The sequence below is a fragment of the Polyergus mexicanus genome, unplaced genomic scaffold (genome assembly GCF_030449975.1).
Source record: "Polyergus mexicanus isolate NDT 795.1 unplaced genomic scaffold, iyPolMexi1.0 SCAF_16, whole genome shotgun sequence".
NCBI classification, from domain to species: domain Eukaryota; kingdom Metazoa; phylum Arthropoda; class Insecta; order Hymenoptera; family Formicidae; genus Polyergus; species Polyergus mexicanus.
This window is the reverse complement of record NW_027223336.1, coordinates 6,137,237-6,157,050: the sequence shown is the minus strand read 5'-3', so window position 1 is coordinate 6,157,050 and position 19,814 is coordinate 6,137,237. Positions and strand designations below refer to the sequence as shown.

The 19,814-nt window shown below is 35.6% G+C and overlaps 1 protein-coding gene across 1 annotated transcript in view; it reads right to left on the bottom strand.

Annotated features, from left to right (window-relative positions):
• The window catches only part of Octalpha2r (alpha2-adrenergic-like octopamine receptor), a 109,560-nt gene extending 91,139 nt beyond the window's left edge, over positions 1 to 18,421 (bottom strand). The window contains exons 1-2 of the mRNA XM_070308583.1: positions 16,837 to 18,421; positions 13,708 to 15,172 (exon numbers count right to left, since the gene is read on the bottom strand). Of these exons, the coding sequence (XP_070164684.1) occupies positions 13,708 to 14,898 (1,191 nt within the window). The 5' untranslated portion in view covers positions 14,899 to 15,172; positions 16,837 to 18,421. The remainder of the gene's footprint in view (positions 1 to 13,707; positions 15,173 to 16,836) is intronic.
• Between the last annotated feature and the right edge of the window lie 1,393 nt (positions 18,422 to 19,814).

Below are 19,814 nucleotides of genomic sequence, written 5' to 3'. Positions count from 1 at the left end.
AAGCAGTGGTATCAACGCAGAGTACTATCCGTCTTGAGACTCGCGCTTGTGCGAAGAGACTGACACGATTACGGAAAATTTAGGCTGGACTGATAGGTGGGGGGAGTGGAGGAGAATGTCGTCGAATATCTCTTCCAAGAACAGGAGCGAGCGAGTTTTTGCGAGAAAAAAATCGTGCGCCAAAAAACCTTCGCGATACGAACAAGGATAAGATAACGAAGCTCGAGCGATACTTTTGCAATCTCGCGATTATTTTCTGGCGAAATTATACATATAATTGAAGAAGAATCATATATTTTAAAAGAATGTTAAAGTATATTGAAATACGAAACGTGTGAAAAACGCGACGCGAAGCTTCACCAATTGTAAAATTTCTCATTTAGCTGTTGGTACTCGTGGTTTCTCGCGGCATTTCAGAGACATTGATTAACATTGACACGTCACCCTTAATTGGATTTCAGTAACATCCATAGTTTTAAAACTAACCAATCACCAATCAAGAATCGAATGACCGTGATTGGTCAATTTTACAACCATGAATATTATTAAATCTGACGTGTAAAATTAGTCAACTAACTGTCGACTAACCGAACACATTTTTTTTTTCTCTTAAATAAGAATATTTTATTAGGAATGTTCATATGTGGTGTGTGAGCTGCTTTTCAGATATATTCCTCCTCGAATCTTACATATTCTATTCAACGATTATTCTCGTTGTATTATCGTTTCGCCATGAAAATTGATCGAGATTTTGTAATATAAGCTCTCTCTCTCTCTTTCTCTCGAGCCGCGCTTCTTTGTTTATATCTGAATGTTTACATCCAACTTTTTTGAACGCTTCTGTACCGAGACGTTCGGCGACGCGGTCCTCCCCTCTCCTCGCCTACCCGTCCAGCCTAATTTTTCCGTAATCGTGTCAGTCTCTTCGCACAAGCGCGAGTCTCAAGACGGATTACGGTCGCGCTCCGTGTTTCTCGCGTCTTTTTATCCGTCGAAAGTGAGATCCGCGTACGAACGAGTGTCGGGGGGGTCTTGTATCGAATAACAGGCGATTATCCGAGTGTAATATATTAACCCGTGTAATCGTGATTAAGGCATCTTTCGATATATATATATATATATACTCGCAAACGACAAGATTTTTCCCACGCATCTTTTATCTATCGAAAATGAATTTCGCATCCGAACGAATATTCGAAATATCCGAATCGAGAGTAATTTGTAGGTTTGATATATCGACTTTATAATACGATACAACGATCGATGAATACATTATTTAACATATTTTTAGGCGCTGAAATAATTTACTCGCTGTCGTATATAATAATATTGCGTTGAAAATATAAGCGCGTCGCGTTCCACACGTTTCTGCTTTAAAATTCTTTAATATTGTTTTAAAATGTAATCCTTTTTTCAGAGTTATATTCACAATTTCATAAATCGAGATCGCAAAAGAGCGTCGCTCGAGCTAGTTTGATTTATCTCGCGCAGGATTCTTCGCGTACGGTTTATTTCTTGGAAGAGACGCGCTCGCTCCTTTTCCTGGAACGGATATTCGACGACGCGTTCCCCCCTCCCCATCTACTACTACTCAACCTGCCTAAATTTTCCGTAACCGTTACAGTAACCGTCGTATTGCATTAGCGTGCGAGATTGAAATATTCTTTCCGTATTTCTCGCGTTTTTTTATCCATCACAAGTTTATCCCGTATATAAAGTGGATGTCGTGAGTATCGGGAATGTCGATTAGAATCACGGAAAATCGTCTCCGTCCATTTATTAATACGCGATTATATGTTCTTTCATGTTTATAATCGGCATGGAAATAATTTTACCGCGTCATTGCATATGGCGGATTTTGGACTACGAGTGAAATAGTGATTACGAGAATAGTGATTATGCACGAGTGGACAAATTGATAGACTGTCTCGTCTCAATTTGAAGCGAAGGGAGCAACCGGAAACGGAAGGGATCTCGCGATGATCAGATGCGGAAAGAAGTGAGACATGCAAGGGCGGTGCATCGGTCGGTCAGTAGAATTTATTATTAAACATTTAAAATTGTCAATATAATTTTTAGTTTATGGAAACAATAGTATTGAAAAATCGGGTTTTTTTTTTTTTTTTTTTTTATTATTAATGATTTATAGCTCATGTATAAATATTTAGAATTATAACTGACCATATTATCTTTGCCTTGATTATTTCTGTTATTCGTCATTAATGATTACTGATGATTTCATAATTATAATCGTTGAGCGCATTAATTTTACTATTTTATTAGCATTCGAAATCATCATTAATGCGATTACATTTTATTTAACTCTGATCACTCTGTAATCTTAACATCCTTAACGCGTCATTTTTAGAGAATGAAAATTATCAAACATGTGCATTAACAAGCACCCCCCACTTTGAATGTAAATTCCTGCTAAACGGTTTGAGCAACAAAATTCGGACTACGGCAACTAATTAGCACATAATTAGCACTAAATTATTTGATGTATTTGATTTAATTTGGCGTTGGTGGGGGGGCTAACTTAATATGGGTATATTATACTTCAGAAGAAAATTATAAATCGACGAATATGTATATTTTCTATTTTTACAAATTTCACAAATATATATAATATCTATTAAAATATTAGAGAAATAAAAATCTGATAAAAGAATAAGGGATACGGAAAATAATGTTTTTTCAATTTTAAATAATATTTAAAAATATAACAAAAATATAATTTAATATTTAAAATTGTTATTTTTCAATATTTACAAATCAAGTCGATTACTTTATGATTGAAGTAACGAAGCAGATCGAAACTTAACCTTGATGTTACAAGTGTTGGAACATGGCTGTTTAATGGTAAACTTTTTAACGCACGGAATTTTGTAACATACGTGTTTTTTAGCCTGAGGCAGCGCGATGTTACTATGTTTTAAACTAAAAATTATTCATAATATTCATAAATAGTATCTGACAAAACCGCATATAAACCGCACGGAATTTACTTTTCTAAGGTAAAAATTTGCGTAGGCATAAAATAATTTGCTTCAATATTATAAAGATGAAAAAGTAGCGAGACATTTTCATGCGAAAATTATATTAAATTAAATTGATTTATTCGCAATATAATATATTATCGTGCATTATGATTTATTATTGATGAAATAAACGGAATAAAATAATAATTAGTCAGAATATATAGCAACTAAACAAATATCTTTTCAACGGACTAGAATTTTCGAATAAAACTGGATTTATATACGTATTAATTTTAAAGTTGGCTATGTTACGCCGCTTGTGAACGAACAGAATACTATTGCATGGAATAAAATACGTTGCGCGCACGCGCGGGTTATACGATAATTTAAAAGATATCTCGTGATTTTCAAGAGAAAATAGATAAATCTGAACGAGAAAAGCCGTTCTGCATACCATTACGCTTGTTAAAAGAGTGAAGTAAAAAGACAAATAGATATAAAAGCCGATGTGTTTAAAGCGAAGTATATGTGAACCTAGCAAAAAGAGAAAGAGGGAATGCAAGTGCCGATTAATCAGGCGCTCAGCTGTATAACATCCGTCAAATGAATTACTCTCGTTTCGTCTTTTTTTTTTTTTTATACTGGCACCCACAATTTCCTCCTGCCCGACTTTTTTTAAGCTTCTGTCGGTTTTCAATATCGATCTCCGACTCAATTGGTGCTCTTTAGTCTTTTGATCGTTCGTACCCTGCACACGACAAAGGCGGTTGTCCGCATGTTCTCGTCCTGACGCACGGGCTGAGTCGACCTCGATTTCACTACTGGCACTCGCCGGCGCGACGGTCACGTAGTACGGACTTAATATGGCAATACGTGGCGGCGTATCGATTTAATTTTCAGAGCAAACTGCGTGCTGATTGCCTCGTGAAATTTAATGCTGTCTGTCGACGGAATCAGAGGATACATATAGCGCAAAATAAAAAGATTACCTATGCGTAGGATGTCGTATATCATTCAGAAGATGATTTGTATCCTAAGTAGTTTTATTAATTTTATTTTGAAAGTTGCATTCGCACAGTCAATATCGATTTTTCAATGAGATATGGACGCAATTAAGTGACGATAGAGTGCATTCAAATTTAATATAATTTTAACAAAACTAAATTTGCAACATTTTAATCTTTTTTTTTTTTTTTTTTTTCCCCGATCAATTTATTTAACGATGCAATATCGCAAGGTATTGCGATATAAGCGATTTGCATGTACGGCAGACAGAATATAACTGCGCCTAAATATGTCAGCAAGCGAAACACAAGAGAATACCGCGAGGAGATAGTATAGAAACAACTGTAGAGACAAACAAGTAGTAGCATAGAAGCAATTGTACCACAAATAACGCAAGAGCATTCTGCGTTCTGGAATTGCAAGAGTTAAAAGGAAAGAAGCATTAGTAAAACAAGCCCTGAATCCGTCACTACTTTTTATTTTCGCTACTAGAGTATCCTCTATTGTAATACATGTCTCGTCCGTTCCCCACCCCCCCCCCCCCCACCCCGCAGCTAAAACCCGAGATATTTCGATTAAGTTGCAACGCAATTATCTCATCAATTCGAGTCGAAATCGCCCGAGTTTCCAGCAAGGAACGAACGGATGTCGATTTCAAACAAGATCTACAATTTACAGGGGTTACCGCGTAATCTAAATCAGGGTTAATTCCGCGTGATTGAGCATCTCGATGAATGCTTTCGTTTGTACTTGCTGAAGAAATTAATGACGCTTACTTTTAAGCCCTCTATTGCGGGGATGATTTATTTTCAACAATGTCAATTTTTACGACGCCATAATTTTGCTCAATTAAGAAAAATTATTTGCGATTATTATATTTGCTCATGAAAGAAATATATTCATACTGAAAATTGAGCAGATATAATTAATATTTTTTGATCAAGTTTTCATTCATGACACATGAAATCATTTCAGACTTCAATATAAAGATACAAAATTATTTATAAATAAATGAACGCCGAATATAAAAACAATGAAAACTGAAAATATTTTATATTTGTTTGTATTGCTAGAGATAGATTGGGGTACAATATCTATATTGAAAACAGTACTTTTGTAAAGAAAGATATCTCAGAAAGATATCTCAGAACACAGAGAATTGTATCTTCATAAAAAAAAAATGTTTGACAACAGTTTAAAAGCAGTAAAGTTTGGTTTACGCGTTTTTATACGATTTGAAGATTTCATTCTCGCTTCTTTAGACCGGCGAAAGCTCTCATTTTATCATCTGACAAAACTGGCCTGTATCCAAGCTGTAGATTACACCGCGAATATTTATTTCGAAGAATTATTGTCACAAATATTGTGCTATTTATTCGGCTTGCTGTCGTTTCAAATTAAGTGGAATAAATAGACCTGAACAGATTCTCGGAAAAAGTCTAAAATACTGAACGGGGTTGTTAATTTTGCGCTTAGAGAGAGAACGAGGAAATTAAACCAAGCAGTGAGATTTGCGTGATTTATTTCGAAAAAAAACATCACATACTCTTAGCACTTTATCAAGATATTTAATCAAGATACTGCAACCGATTAAACGCGGATTTATTGCAAACGCTTAACGATAACATGCTGTTTGCAACGAAAGAAATCAAACAAGAGGAACAGGTGTTGGTCTTACATCTTTATATCCTCTTTTTAATAGAATCGATAGAGATAACCAACCTAACCAACGAGAGGGGAGATAGAAAGAGAGAGAGAGAGAGAGAGCAAAGAGGTCGAGTCGGGTCACGGCCTCAAAATCCAATGGAATTTTATCTTTCTCTTTGCTTCCTGAGTATCTAAAAGACACTCTACTGACAATGAAACTAGAAATTTTTTAATAAATAAATTGCATTTTATATAAAAAAAAATGTCTGCGTTCAAAGTTTTTTTAATATCTTTGAAATGAACGATCACGGAACTCGAGTCGGCCATTTACGTTCCGCGCACGCTTCTTTTTGTAATTGCACGAGGCTAGGTACGAATATTTCGCATGCTCCGAGTGCCAAACAACGGCATAACATATTTTGCTGCTCCGTTTGCGGGAGAAAATAGTATTCCCGCAACCGTGAAGTAGAAACTCACGTATTAAATTAAATATTGAACCAAAGTTTTGCAACTGCAAAAATTCTACATGCCGTGCGTATTTTAGTAATCTACCCGGCGTAGATATTATCAGATCGTCAAGTGAACATATTCTCTATTTTATGCAATTAGAACTTTGTAAAATTAAAAATAAACTCGGATAAAACGTCAATATTTTCCGTTACTTTAATGATAAAATATCCCATTTTGTAAAAAACAATGTAATAAAATACGTATGAAAACATCGCGAGATTTATTGATGTAAATTTTAACAAAAATAAACTTGCCAGTAGAAACATAAAATGTCTTTTATATTTTCATTGCTTTAAATATGATCGCATGAGAAAGTGTTAATTTTGAGGCAAATAATTCATGTATTTCATAGAGATAGCTTAATGCCTGGAGCATACTTTATATGTGCAAGATAGCAAACTGCATATGTTTATACGGAATGCATTTGGGAGTGATTCCCGCAATTGCTCTTTTGGGAAGCGATGCAATCCCGAGGTGGAAACCTTCGGTTTCGCGCATCCCTCGAATTCCATGAAAGTTTTATACGGCGATGTCACGAGTAGTATCGACATGAGGAATGCGGATACAATAGAGGAGAATCTGTATCCTATCATCGATCTTCGCCGGCGAAACTTTGAAAAGTGTCCCGCAAAATGCAGCATGTCGAAGCGCGAATTATTCATAGACATTCCTAATGCAATCGTTATTTTCTCAATTTCTATTATTGTCTACTCGGAAAAAAGCTAAAAGTCTCTTTGCAAAGATACAATACACTCACAGTGAAAACTATCGACTACGTAAAATTCCTTTCTAATTATAACGAAAAAAAAAAAAAAAATAAATAAATAAAATTACGAATTTCTCTAAAATTCTTGCGGGTTAATATTTCTTTTATTGTTAAAAATAGTTTTAATTTATAAAATTTATAAAATTAATAATCTCGACAATAATTTAAAGACAATATTATGTACAATTATCGTTCAATATAGCGAGAAAAAGAAGAGATTAAAGAAGAAATTAATGGAAATCCTCGAAAAAAAATTTTCTGATTTTCTCAAAGTCTCCTTGTCTTAAGCAATCTTAACAATAGTAGCACTCATGCGTATGTCCTCTGAACTTTCAGATTTTATGAAATGTCAAATAGCTAGGTCGTCACACGCGAATGATGATGAGATTCCTCTATAAGAGTTTATACAACGTCTTCTGGATAATTTTATATTTAGTAATAGTGCCTTTCAATCAGCAAGATGGAATAAATTCGCATTGGCGTCACCCTGCTCCAGATTTATTCGCTTCACGTAGTATTTAGTACCGCCCAACGCCACCGCAACTTCTATAGGCAGGCAAAGAAAATACTCTCTCTGCCGGAGGGAAATATACAACATGTCTTAGATATACCGCGGCTTTTTTCTCTGATTAATCTGAAATCAATTTTTCCTTAGCATAAATTGAAATGGGAAATATATATTTTTTTGTGGTGTTCTTTTAATTTGATTATTTTATTTTAACCAATATTTAAATGTATAGTTAAATGTATGTTTAAATTAAAATTCTATTTAAAAAATATATAAACCTTTATCAACTCAAGCTTGCTATTTTCGAAATGCTTATTTTGTAAATTCATTATAAAAAATGTTTTTTTTTTCTATGATTCGAAACAATAAGCTTTTTGCACGGATACAATAAGATAAAACTAGTATGAGCTTTCATGAATATAAAGATTATTGAAAAACATTAACAGATTGTTTTTGCCATACAAGATATAAACTTCGCTAATGTATATGTTTATTCACACACATGTAATATGAATATTTAGATATTTAGAGTGTATATTTCATACTCTTAATATGTAATAATTCAAATTGGTAGTCATAAAAATAACAAAAAAAAAAAAAAAAAACAGTCACTAAAAAATAAATCGTAATATAATTTAATAAATCAAAATTTATAATAATTGATCAATGTGTCATACGAACAAAACTAGCAAATTGAACATGGACAACTCATTTCTTATTCTTATTACCTACTTCTTATTCTCCCTTCTACTCTTCTAAAGCATTTGTGCTACTGAAATATCTGCAATTATACCTGGCGACAGTCTATTTAAAACTTCTGTAGCATTTTCTACTTCCTCAAACCATTCAACTTTTTAATACAGTTCTTTTCTACTTGGTAAGCGTCAAATCGAGATGCAGTTACTTTTTTGATGATTAAACTGCGGCAGTATTTAGAAAGAAGTATTTATTTCTTTGACGATTTTTATTCGCGCAAATTAAATTTATACTTATATACGTGATTTAAAATGTCATGATAAAAATAAAAATATACTTTAAGAGATAAAAACTTATCGCAATAATGATTGCATGGTATGTGTGTATGTTATATTATGTTTCGTTGCAATACAATAATAATGAAAATAAATAATTTCATGTATGATGGTAAAAATAAAAAAGGAGAGGAAGAACTTGAGAACTTCCCAATCAATTAACGCATTTTGCAGTCTTAGCAATAAATGCAAAATAATAAGTACGTAACGTTGAAAAAATTTAAAAAGAGGTTTGCATTCTTGTGTTTATTGTTAGTCTTAAGTAACTACGTAGAATTTATTTCATAATTAATTTCTCGAGTCCCCGCTTTAAAATATGAATAAATTTGTTTACTAGTGTAATAACCGTCGAAGTGAATTTCTCTGGAAATATGTTAACGAATTATTTACATATAGTCGTCATAATAAAACGTCACGTAGGGAATTTTCGGCTAATTGACATCACGATTAAGTTCGTAGTGTGTCACACTAATAAGTTTTCATATTTCTACCTAATTTATACATGGAATATTCAGATATTAAAAATTATATTCTAAAGGCAAAAGTAGGAAGATATAATCGGAATATAAATTAACGAATATATTTTTCAATTTTAATAAAAAAGAAATGCATGATACGTACAATTTATCAAACTTTTTCAAGTGAAATGTTTGAGAAACATCTTGCACCGAGATTTCATAGTGATTACATTATTTATGTCTGTAACATTACTTTTATATATCCAAAAGATATTGCGTATCACGCTGTCGCTTCATATTATGAGATACCACAAGTATATATAATATATATTGCATACCACACAAATCGTGCAAGATGTATCCTTTAGAAAAAAGAAGAGAGATTTTCAGAAAACAATTGGATATATTCTCCTAAAAAAAAAGAATATTATATTAAAAATTATAAATATATGAATGGAATAAAAATAAATGCATGAACTTTTTCAAATGTAATAATAACAAAATTTATCCATTTTTTTTTATGCAAACGACATGGTGTAAAAGCCACGTAGCAAACACATTGTCACCTATTAAGAACATTTGCAACTTTGTTGTAAACGTTAACTTATACTCCGTTGCACATCGTTGCATCGTTATAGAGCTGTTAAACTAATCGCATTAAAAGACAACGCAGAGTGAGAACTACATCCTTCTCTTGAGTATATACCATCTAATTCTCTCTCTCTTTCTCTCTCTCTCTCTCTCTCTCTCTTTCTCTCTTTCTCTGTCTATCTATCTTCTTGCGTACTTTCCCTAACAAAGTCAGATACTTTGGATGATGCAATAAACTTTCCAAAACGTTTTATAAGTGCTCGTGTTCCGGATGTAGTCTATGTCAGAAGCAGGACTTGGAATTAATGAGTAAAATTTGCCTAGATTACTCTTTGATATTAACCTTTTCTATTTTGATATAATTTACTAAGAGATAATTAAAATAAATACCTCAACACTAATTCCTGTTCAGGTACGCAAAATTCGTTATCCGTTCTATTCGAATTCTGAATATATGATTGCGAAAAATATTAAGCTACATTTTTTTGTCCATTAATTCTATTGCATTGCCGATGAAGCAAACTAATCACATTAAAAGCATCGACAGAGATTATTTTCTCCGTATAGCATTAAATTTTTCACTATACATATACGTATATGTATAGTGAAAAATTTAATGCTAATATACAGACACTAATTTATTTTATACAATTTCTGAATATATGATACAAATAAAATATGATACAAATTTTGCAAGATATTTCGTAACTTTATCGGCACTCATCAATCACGTCTGATGCAGAAAAATCACCTGTAACTTTGTCATGAAATTTGTGAGCTAAAGAACACTCGATTATTTTTCTGGCGGGATCTCTGTATAATTTTATTCTAATGCAAAATAAAATATTATTTTCTTAGTAGCCAAAGCTTTGTGAAATAAAGATAAGCGGCGAGAAATAGTGAAGAAGACAAATCGCGCTTTCCATCCGCCGTTGTTAATAGCCAAAGAAGCGCCAATCTAATCGCATTAAAAGATTAAAGTGCGATGATTGCGATCGTCCGCCCCTTCGTTCCAGTCGCACGGTACTTGTCGTTCTTCCATTTGTCACCAGTCAGAAAAATCCAATGGCAATATCGTCGGTTGGGAGGCCCTCACATCGTGTCTTTGGCCGGATGAGTGAGAAGAAAGGACGTGTAAGAGAGCAAGAAATCGTGGAACAAGATTGTCAGATCCATAATGACAAGTACAACGGAAAGTAGTGGAGCAAAAAAAGATAGGAAAATGCACTTTAACTGATATTCGCGTGTCATCTTTTCACCAGGGCACTTTTAAAAGAAAAATATTTAAAAAAATGAAAAATGCATCTCTTCGTGCGGTTAAAAGATAACAAGCAAAAAAAAAAAATATATAACAAATAAAATATATTTATATTACTTACATGATAATATATATATATACATATAATTTGCAATGTAGCACAAATGTCCCACTGTGTTTTTATAAAAAATGTAAATATATAAAAAGAAGTATTTTACAATCTAAACAATAATAGATAATATCGAGATGCGATACATATTTTATTATACGATTATATATTTTAATATATATTAAGACAATTTAAATCCTCTTGTTTGATGATTTGACAATTTAATTATTTTGATAAAACGTGAAAATTAATCAAACACACGATCGCTATTCAGTATATGATAGAATGAATCACAATTCTATTTTCATTTAGAAATTTAATCAAATGATCACGTAATTGAAAAAGAAAATTGGCTCTTTATCGTTGTTTGTAAGGCAGAATTCTTATTTTCTTATCTTTTCTTATATTAAAGATAGATCTGTCAGATAAGATGTAACGCATTTTTAATGTACATTGTATATATGTCTACAAGATGCGATACACATACCGAGGGACTGACATTGCAATGCAGTGCATTGAATTCTTTGTGGCAGATTAATCTACGGCCGAGAATCAAATTTCAACCCTTTTTAATACGTCATGTCATTTGTAGATCCAACCGATCCTTAAACGACACACTTCAACCTCGCGTAAAGTCGATGTATGTATTCGAGATCTCCACTCGTCACGTCTTCGTGACGAACTCGATTTTCGTGCACATAATAACCGCTCCTCCATCGTCACGATACGCCGCTTCATTCAAATACCAAGCAAAGAGATCGTGCTTTCAACTCGTAATCGAGTTTACACTTTTCCTTTCCCTGCTATTTTTTGCTCTATCATCTTGCAAAAAAAAAAAAAAATTTAAATATAATACTTTTCCATACAATTAACGTTACTAAACTTAAACAGATAATAATAGCTCATCTAGAATTTACACGATTTGATGAGAAAAGTATGCAACTTGTTTACCGTTATTAAACTTATATCTGAATGTGTTTTATGCAGATCTAGAAACAATGAAGGTATATGGTATACGTGAATTCGCGCATTTGCAAAATGCTTTACAATCCATCATAGCGATTCGCACGGCAAACAAGTTTCGCAACTATATGCCATAGGAATGTATAGCTCAATTATACCCGGTAATTAGTTCCGCTGGAAGTTTAAGGGTACATTCAATCATGCGCCAGCGTGTGCAATTATAATAGCGCGAAAAAGCACTTTTTCTTCTCTCTTAGATTATGTATTTTCTATCGTAAGAAACTGTAATAAATGATGAAAAGACTCGCCAACCCTTCTTTTTGAGCGATAAATACTGAAAATTTATAGTAAGCATTTATATATGTACACTTACTGCAAAAAATAATTATAATATACCATATATGTTAGAATAAATATCTAAATTATAATAAAATATATCTTATATCGTTTTAATATTTTTCAAATTTTTTTCGATATATATATCCAAAACGATATTACTTAAATTTAATCATTATTTGAATATGAAATCGCATTTTTTTTTATTATATCAACGTTTTAGAGAACATTTTAGAAAAATTACTAATAGTAAATAACAAAGTTTATGCAATTGATATTGTAAGATAGTGGAGAACCGGATATGAATTTCAGTATACCAGTTCAGTAGATGGAACTGTCGAGAATAGGAATCCAATTCACAGTGCCGTTTTGTGGAGATCAGCGTGAACGAGATTCAAGGGATTCGGGATAAGGGTGGGTTTCTCTGATGCATGGAAGACTCCGGTTGCCTAAGTTCCAGATCTTACTTTCTTCCTTCTCGCGTGTATGCGACAGGATACGTCGCATGGAAATATTCAGATTGGAAATTGGTTATATATTGGGGACATTGCCTTTTAGGCTACTCACTAGCACAGTAATATACGCGGATGAAGAAGATCTTAAAGGTAAAAATGCATCGCAAATTTTATATCGTGCTTCCTCTTACGGTCTCTCTAGAGGGTGGGGGCCTGCTTAATGCTTCATCTTTTATATAATGGCGAGCCATAATGTTACGATGCTTCTTTTTGCGCATGAACGAATTCATCAAAGTGCTTTAAACGCGGCGCCATTAATCCATACTTATCGAGGTATATCAAATGCCAATCATGCAGGTCAAATTACTCGTGAAATAAAAAAAAATGCCCCATAAAGAAAATAAAATTATACTCCGTGAAATATAATTGTTGTTAATTATTACAGTAGAGATAGAATTTATGTAGAAAATAAGATAAATATAAAACAAAGTTAAATAAAAATTCGAAAAATTATCAATACTGTTATAAAAAGTAATCAAGATTTTATCCATCTTGATCAAGTTAAGAGCGAATAAATTAAACGATTAAATATTATATGAAAGAGGAAATTTTTTAAATTTGTTTTATTTCTAATTTGATTTTGAAAAGTAAACTTTTTCTTAATTTTAACTCATTCCTTGCCTCTGACATATACAGCGCGAAAAAATTCTGATTGCCTAAAGTAATTGAATTCCGATGCTGACCTCATCGCTCTAACAATTTTTTGCTTGCGATAATCTAATAACGAAAGAAGACAAATAAACGATTAGAACTGTAAGTGACGTTCGTCAAAACCTTTGCCGAGATACTTCAATTTTCCGATTCATCAGAGAAACTTAATCCGATATGCCGATATATTTTCCGTGTTTCCAATATAGCGATTTATGTAATTCCATATAACGCTTACGCAACATCTACGCGCGATATCGGCTTACGAGCGAGCACTATTTATCGCTCAAATTAAACATTTTGAGGTATAACGATTAATATTATAATGTATAATTAAAATTGATATGTAACAGTTCGCTGTTTAATAAAATGTCGACTCACCTTGCACTTGGGATACTCTTCTTCCGGAGTGGGTCTTTTCCACCCGAGTAACGGAGGTATACAAACGAGCGCCGATAACAGCCAGACGAGAGCGATCATAAGCGCCGCTCTAGCCGGCGTTCTTTTCTTCAGATAGTCGACCGCTTGGGTGATGCTCCAAAATCTGTCCAGGCTGATGAGGCACAGATTCATGATACTGGCTGTACACAGCAGCACGTCCATGGCGGAATAAATGTCACACCACCAATATCCGAAGATCCAGTAGCCCATGATTTCGTTAGCGAGCGAGAATGGCATGATCACGAGGCCGAGAAAGAAGTCCGCTACCGCGAGACTGGCTATAAACCAATTCTGTATATTCTTGAGTGCCTTTTCCGTGGCAATGGCGATTATCACTAGCATATTTCCAACAACAATTACGATCATCAGCATGGTCGCCAGGATAGACGCAAGTACAATGTGCGGAAGGGTATATCCCGACGGATACAGACCCTTACCCAGAACGATCAAAGTATCGTTATACAAGCTAAGGTTCCAAGAATGACGATGACTCGTGTTGAACGAGTCATTGAACGAACCGATCGTGTCCTCCATCGTGTCGCTAAAACCAAAGAGCAACAGACCTTTCTCGTATTCTATCGCGACTCCCTCCTCCGTGCTATTCGATATACCTGTACTCACACTTACACTATCGTTAGTACTGCCTATGCCGTCGACACTTTGTTCACCGCCGCCACCTCCAGTGCCTATCCCTGCCACGTTTTGTTCGCCAGTAAATACAGTTTCCCCACTCTTTGTCGCTCCTACGGTGTTCCTGCCACAAACTCGAGTTTCTGAAGTCTGGCCGCAATGGTGGGAAGCTTTCTTTCTCGCCGCCACGTCGCCCTTTCTCTTCGTTGCGATGCCACGCTCGCCACCCTCGGTGTATTTTTCGTTGTTTCTAGCAGCGTTCTCGCTCGCTTCTGTCTCGGCACCTCCGCCACTGTGGAGGCGATTAACACGATCGCTGATAGTTGCCACGGCCTGATGCTCACCGTACGGGATCGCACGTGTAGAGTGGGCCTCGTTACTCGAAAACGTAAAGCCACCATTGATTGGTCGAGACCACGTCATGTTCCCCTCGAAGACGCTCGTGGACGCCGTTGTCGGACTATCAACGGCGATGGTCATGATGCTGCCGAGTAGCGGCATCACTCGCACCCTCGCCGGGGACTGTAGATGCTATCTCGGTAAAGATGAAGCGGAGGTCGTGGCTGCGCGCGAATAGCAACGTGCCCCGGGTGCCAGCTCGAGTAGCAGCAATAACAGAAGGGTGGTGGTCTCGTCGCATCTCGAGGCCAAGGGCGTCATGCCCGTTTCAGGATAATACCATCGTTGTCGAATACGCAAATGCCGCCACACGCGCTCTTCCTCGTCCCCTCGGTTCGTTCCTGTGGAAGCCGTTGTCTCTCGTTCGGGATCGTCTCTTTGGATCGAACAATTCAGTTGAAATCAGTTTTTCTTGATTTCCACGCTGTATCTAATCGATGCGTATCTCGAGGGAATGACTTAAATTTATCGATAATACCGCGCTCGATCAGAAAAGTATTTTTCGACCTATCTTTCTTTTGCTCGAATTAAAAGTTTCTCGTGCCGTTACAATTTCGTGTAATTTTTTAGGATTTACACTAGCACTCGCGCATGTATTATATCCTTGCCTAGCGTAGCTAAAAAGTGCGAGTAAAGTTCGTCTTCGGCAATCGCTTTTTTCTCTATTGGACCAAATTTTTTAGAATCTAGTTTAGCTTAACTTTAACTAATTTTCGGCGTGATTGACACCTTCGGTTTCGTGCTGTTGTAACGTTATTTACGTTACTTCTTCGGTGCCGTGGTGATACGTAGTTGGTCTCTGATTTATTGCTTACATGAGTCGCAACTCCGTTTCTCGTATTTCCTGCGTTCACTGGTCCACAACAGACTTAACACGGACAGAGTGTACAGAGATTTATGGATAGTCCGGTGGACGATTTAGTTAAGAATATCAAGGTAGATAGAGAAAGTGAAAGAGAAAGAGATAGATAAGATAGAAAAGGAGAGAGAGGAAGAGGGATAGTTTATATGAGAATAAGAGTAAAAAATTGGTCCCCGTTATTTTTTTACCTTTCCTTTACATTAAGCTTGAGCAGCCTACATAGCCTGGAGGCAAATAAAGCGAGAAAAGTTTTCTTGAGAAAGTGTCGACGATCGTAAAAAAAATTTCTCTTTAGGACTAGCATAGATCCCCAAAGTAATTTCGCAAGACGATAGACGTTTTGACACGGTCGCGAGTCGTGATTTCGTGCAAATCTTGATAATTGATTACGCGCTCGTATGTTTCTCCCTACGTGACGGGGAAATGCGATTTCCCCGTCGCTTCTTCTCTCGCTTTCTTTCCTCGAGTTCTACGAGCGGCTCAACGTTGTTTCACTCTAACGATGCCCGCGAGCTAATTAATTATCGCGTCGGGGCTAAAAGGCTAAGCGCTGGATACCCGTACTGCTCCGACCTGCTTTTCGAATACTACAAAATCAGCGAGAAGACACTTTGACGAAAAATTATTACAACGACAGAGATTATAGATTGTAGAACTATGTACACGTATTTATATACGCTACACGTAATATGTAATATGTATAACGTGTATTAATGCGAGTTTAAAGGTACTACTCGCGAATTGTATGTGTGTGCGTGTCTTATTTTTAATAAGCTTCCGTAAACAACGGAAGCGGAATTACACGAAATTAGCGATATATCGATTGTATATTCTTAATCTCTAAGCTCTATTATCGAATATAGAACATATATAGAGATATAAAGTGTGAGATAATTAATACTTAATATACAATATATATATATATATATATATAATGATAGAGAGAAGCAAAGAGAGGAAGAAGATAGAGAAATATGGAGAGCAAGATCGAGAGCAAGCGAGAAAGATAGATAGATAGATAGAGAGATAGAGAGAGAGAGAGAGAGAGAGAGAGAGAGAGAGAGAAGAAAAAATAAAGTAGAATTGCTCTTTTGCTTTAAAGAAATTACGCGCCTTAATATAATATAACAACTTCCCTATATATTTACACCTATTTACACGTCATTAAACCTCATTACTTCAGAATGCGTCCGGTTTACTTGTCTCTCGTTCTAACCCTCCTTCATACGGCACTAGGTCATCGGATTAAGCAGACCCGTTTACGAATTCACTCACGTTTTCGAATAATCTATATTTGTCTACCGCAAAACACACTGTACAGTCTCAACAATAATAGATAATTAATGTGAAAATATTGTATTTATCTCATTAATGTCGCATGCTAGTCCTTGTATCGAAATATCATTCGTTGTCCCCGAGAATATTGAGATTTTCAATGGCAGTTCGTGATATTTGTCGGACGTTCCTTCGCTCGAACTACTTTTTGGATTTGGCGGTTCTTGACGCGGTAAAAGAGTCCTCCTCCAATTTCTCCTTGCTGCGAACTTGCTTTCATCCGATTTGTAAGTCTTTTTATATAGCGCCCGTCTCTATTTCGAAGCGAGTCAAAGTAGTCAACAATTCTTGATTCTTTCCTTTTCGATTTGATGCCACTCGATTGATTTTGATCCGATTGACGATTTAACGGTGCTACCTTTTCCATCGGCTTTGACAATATCGGAGATCAGCTTTTACTTGAGACATTTCGCTTCTGACGGAGCGCGTCTCGTTTTCTACGAGGATCGTTATTTTCGCGTACGTATGTTTCCTATCCTTGTATTTACTCAGGGCTCAATCTATATAAGGCGACGAAAGTCACGCAAAAAAACTTCAGCGATACCGTATTATGTGCTTAGCATCGCGTTTTTAAAAAGCCTCGAAGAGATTTTGTTTTGCCTCTCTCTTTCAAATACTCCAACACCAAAATCGGAGTTGCGAATCGAATGCGTTGCAAAACGACATTATCGAAACGGAATTCAATTCGCGCACTTCGATTGGAGCACGATTCGTCTCACGGGGTCTTCCCACAAACACGGGTATAACTTTTTTTTTTTTTTTTTTTTTTTTTAAACAGTCAGCACAGTTCACTCGAGCGAGCCTGGTTTGCGAGCGGAGGCTTTTCGCGGCATTTGGATTACCTCGCGGATACTGAGAGACAGAAGGGGTTAATATGTGACCAGATAAATGACAGAGAATTAAACGGAGGATTAGGAAAGGATATTACGAATTACGGCATTTGTGTTGATATCAACGATACGGTCGCGTGGCGGGCTGTCCAGCAGCCAACTTGTCGACTTCTCAGCACCACGAGAAGCCTCGGGAACGTCTCGTTTGTCCTCGTGTCTCTTCAACACCGTGTGCGTGCATGCGTGCGTGCGTGCGAGTAGTTCGAGGTTGTCTCGTGGATGTTTAGAAACGCACTGCAGCCGTGAGGGACGAGCCAGGAACTCGGACTCCCTCTCGTGTCGTTCGGTGGATGGAGACTCACGCAGGATGTCGGCGGAGAGAGAGAGAGTGTGAGAATGTACGTGCGCACGTGTCTATGTGTATATGTCTGTCTGTCTGTCTCTCTCTCTCTCTCTCTCTCTCTCTTTCTCTTTCTCTTTCCCTCTGTGTGCGTGTATACGTTTGCCTCGTACGTGTATGTGTATATCGGTGTGCCGTATATCCTGTACGCGTGTACATGTATATGTGAAAGGGGGGAGCGTTAGGGAGGGAAAGAGAGCTTGCTTGGCTCACTGGAAGCTGACTGTCGGCCCGACCGATCGCTTCGTTCGACGGTACCAGCGTCGGGGCGCCGTCTGAGTCGCGGAACCTGGGGCGCAAGCGTCGGGACGCCACCAGTATCCGACAGCACCGTCGCGGAATGACAGTCGACTTTGGACCATCGACCGATCGGTCTCCGTAACGGAAATATGTTACCACTCCGTTATTCTGTCACGAGTAACATCAGTTAGAATGTCCTCACATCGGCCATTGTGCCTTTCATATTTTTATTGCCGCTGCTGTGTTTATATGAACGCTCTGTAATTATCATTATCACGAACACGAATTTTTCTCGAATTATAAAAGCGTCTAATGTTTATAATGATATGATTATTATGATTATATTACTTTACACCTTTTTTTTTTTTTTTTTAATAATCTGTCAGAATGTTTCTATATCTATTTGCCTAAGTGATTGTAAAATTCTCCTATAATCATATACACCTGAAACACAAAGGCGAGATTATATCTGAAGTAAAGAGGAGATACCTACTTTTATATACTTTCAATAATTTGCTTCGTGCATCAGTTACCGACAATATTAGAAAGAACAATCGGTTTTTAATCAATTCTTCTCTTCATATATGAAGGTAACAAAATTTAAATCTATATATTTGATTATTACAAATGATTTTCCGACATATCAGGGAGAAATGAGAACACTGAGAAAATATATATGACATAAAAGAACAAATGGAAGATATTACACTAATAAATATTAAATCACGATATAACATAAATTCAACTGAAAAATATTAATTGCATTATACTTTGTATAACGCAGTTATACACAATTATGAATAGTGATGTGTTGCCATTATATTATTCCCAAGAGTAATATGGGAGAGAAAAAAGTAAATTGGCGCTTAAATATTGTATAAAATATAATTTAAAAATTTATGGATTTACAACTCCCGTTTTCTAAAGAATTATTACTGTCTGCAAAAAATATGCGATTGGTAAAGAGATGCATAGAGTGTTTTTTTTTTCTGATTTCTATTTAAATTTACATCTGATACAAACGCATAATCTTTCATGACAGAGAAATCAAAGTAAAAGAAATAATCTAAAAAAAATACAAAAAAAAAAGCACAAAAGAACAATTCCATTATTTTCGATAACAAAATAAGGCCGCTTACTGTTTTCTCGCTTCAAGTGGTAAAATATAATTGTAGATCTTTAAAAACGACACCGAAGCGAAATTATCGTAAACTCCACATCATTGTGTTATGTCAGTGTAATCGATTCTGTTGCTACAATTTTCTAACAAGATAAATTTTGATCAGGAAGGAATACAGATTTCATGTTTCATTTTATAAAAATTAATATTAGCTTGATATTATATATTTGA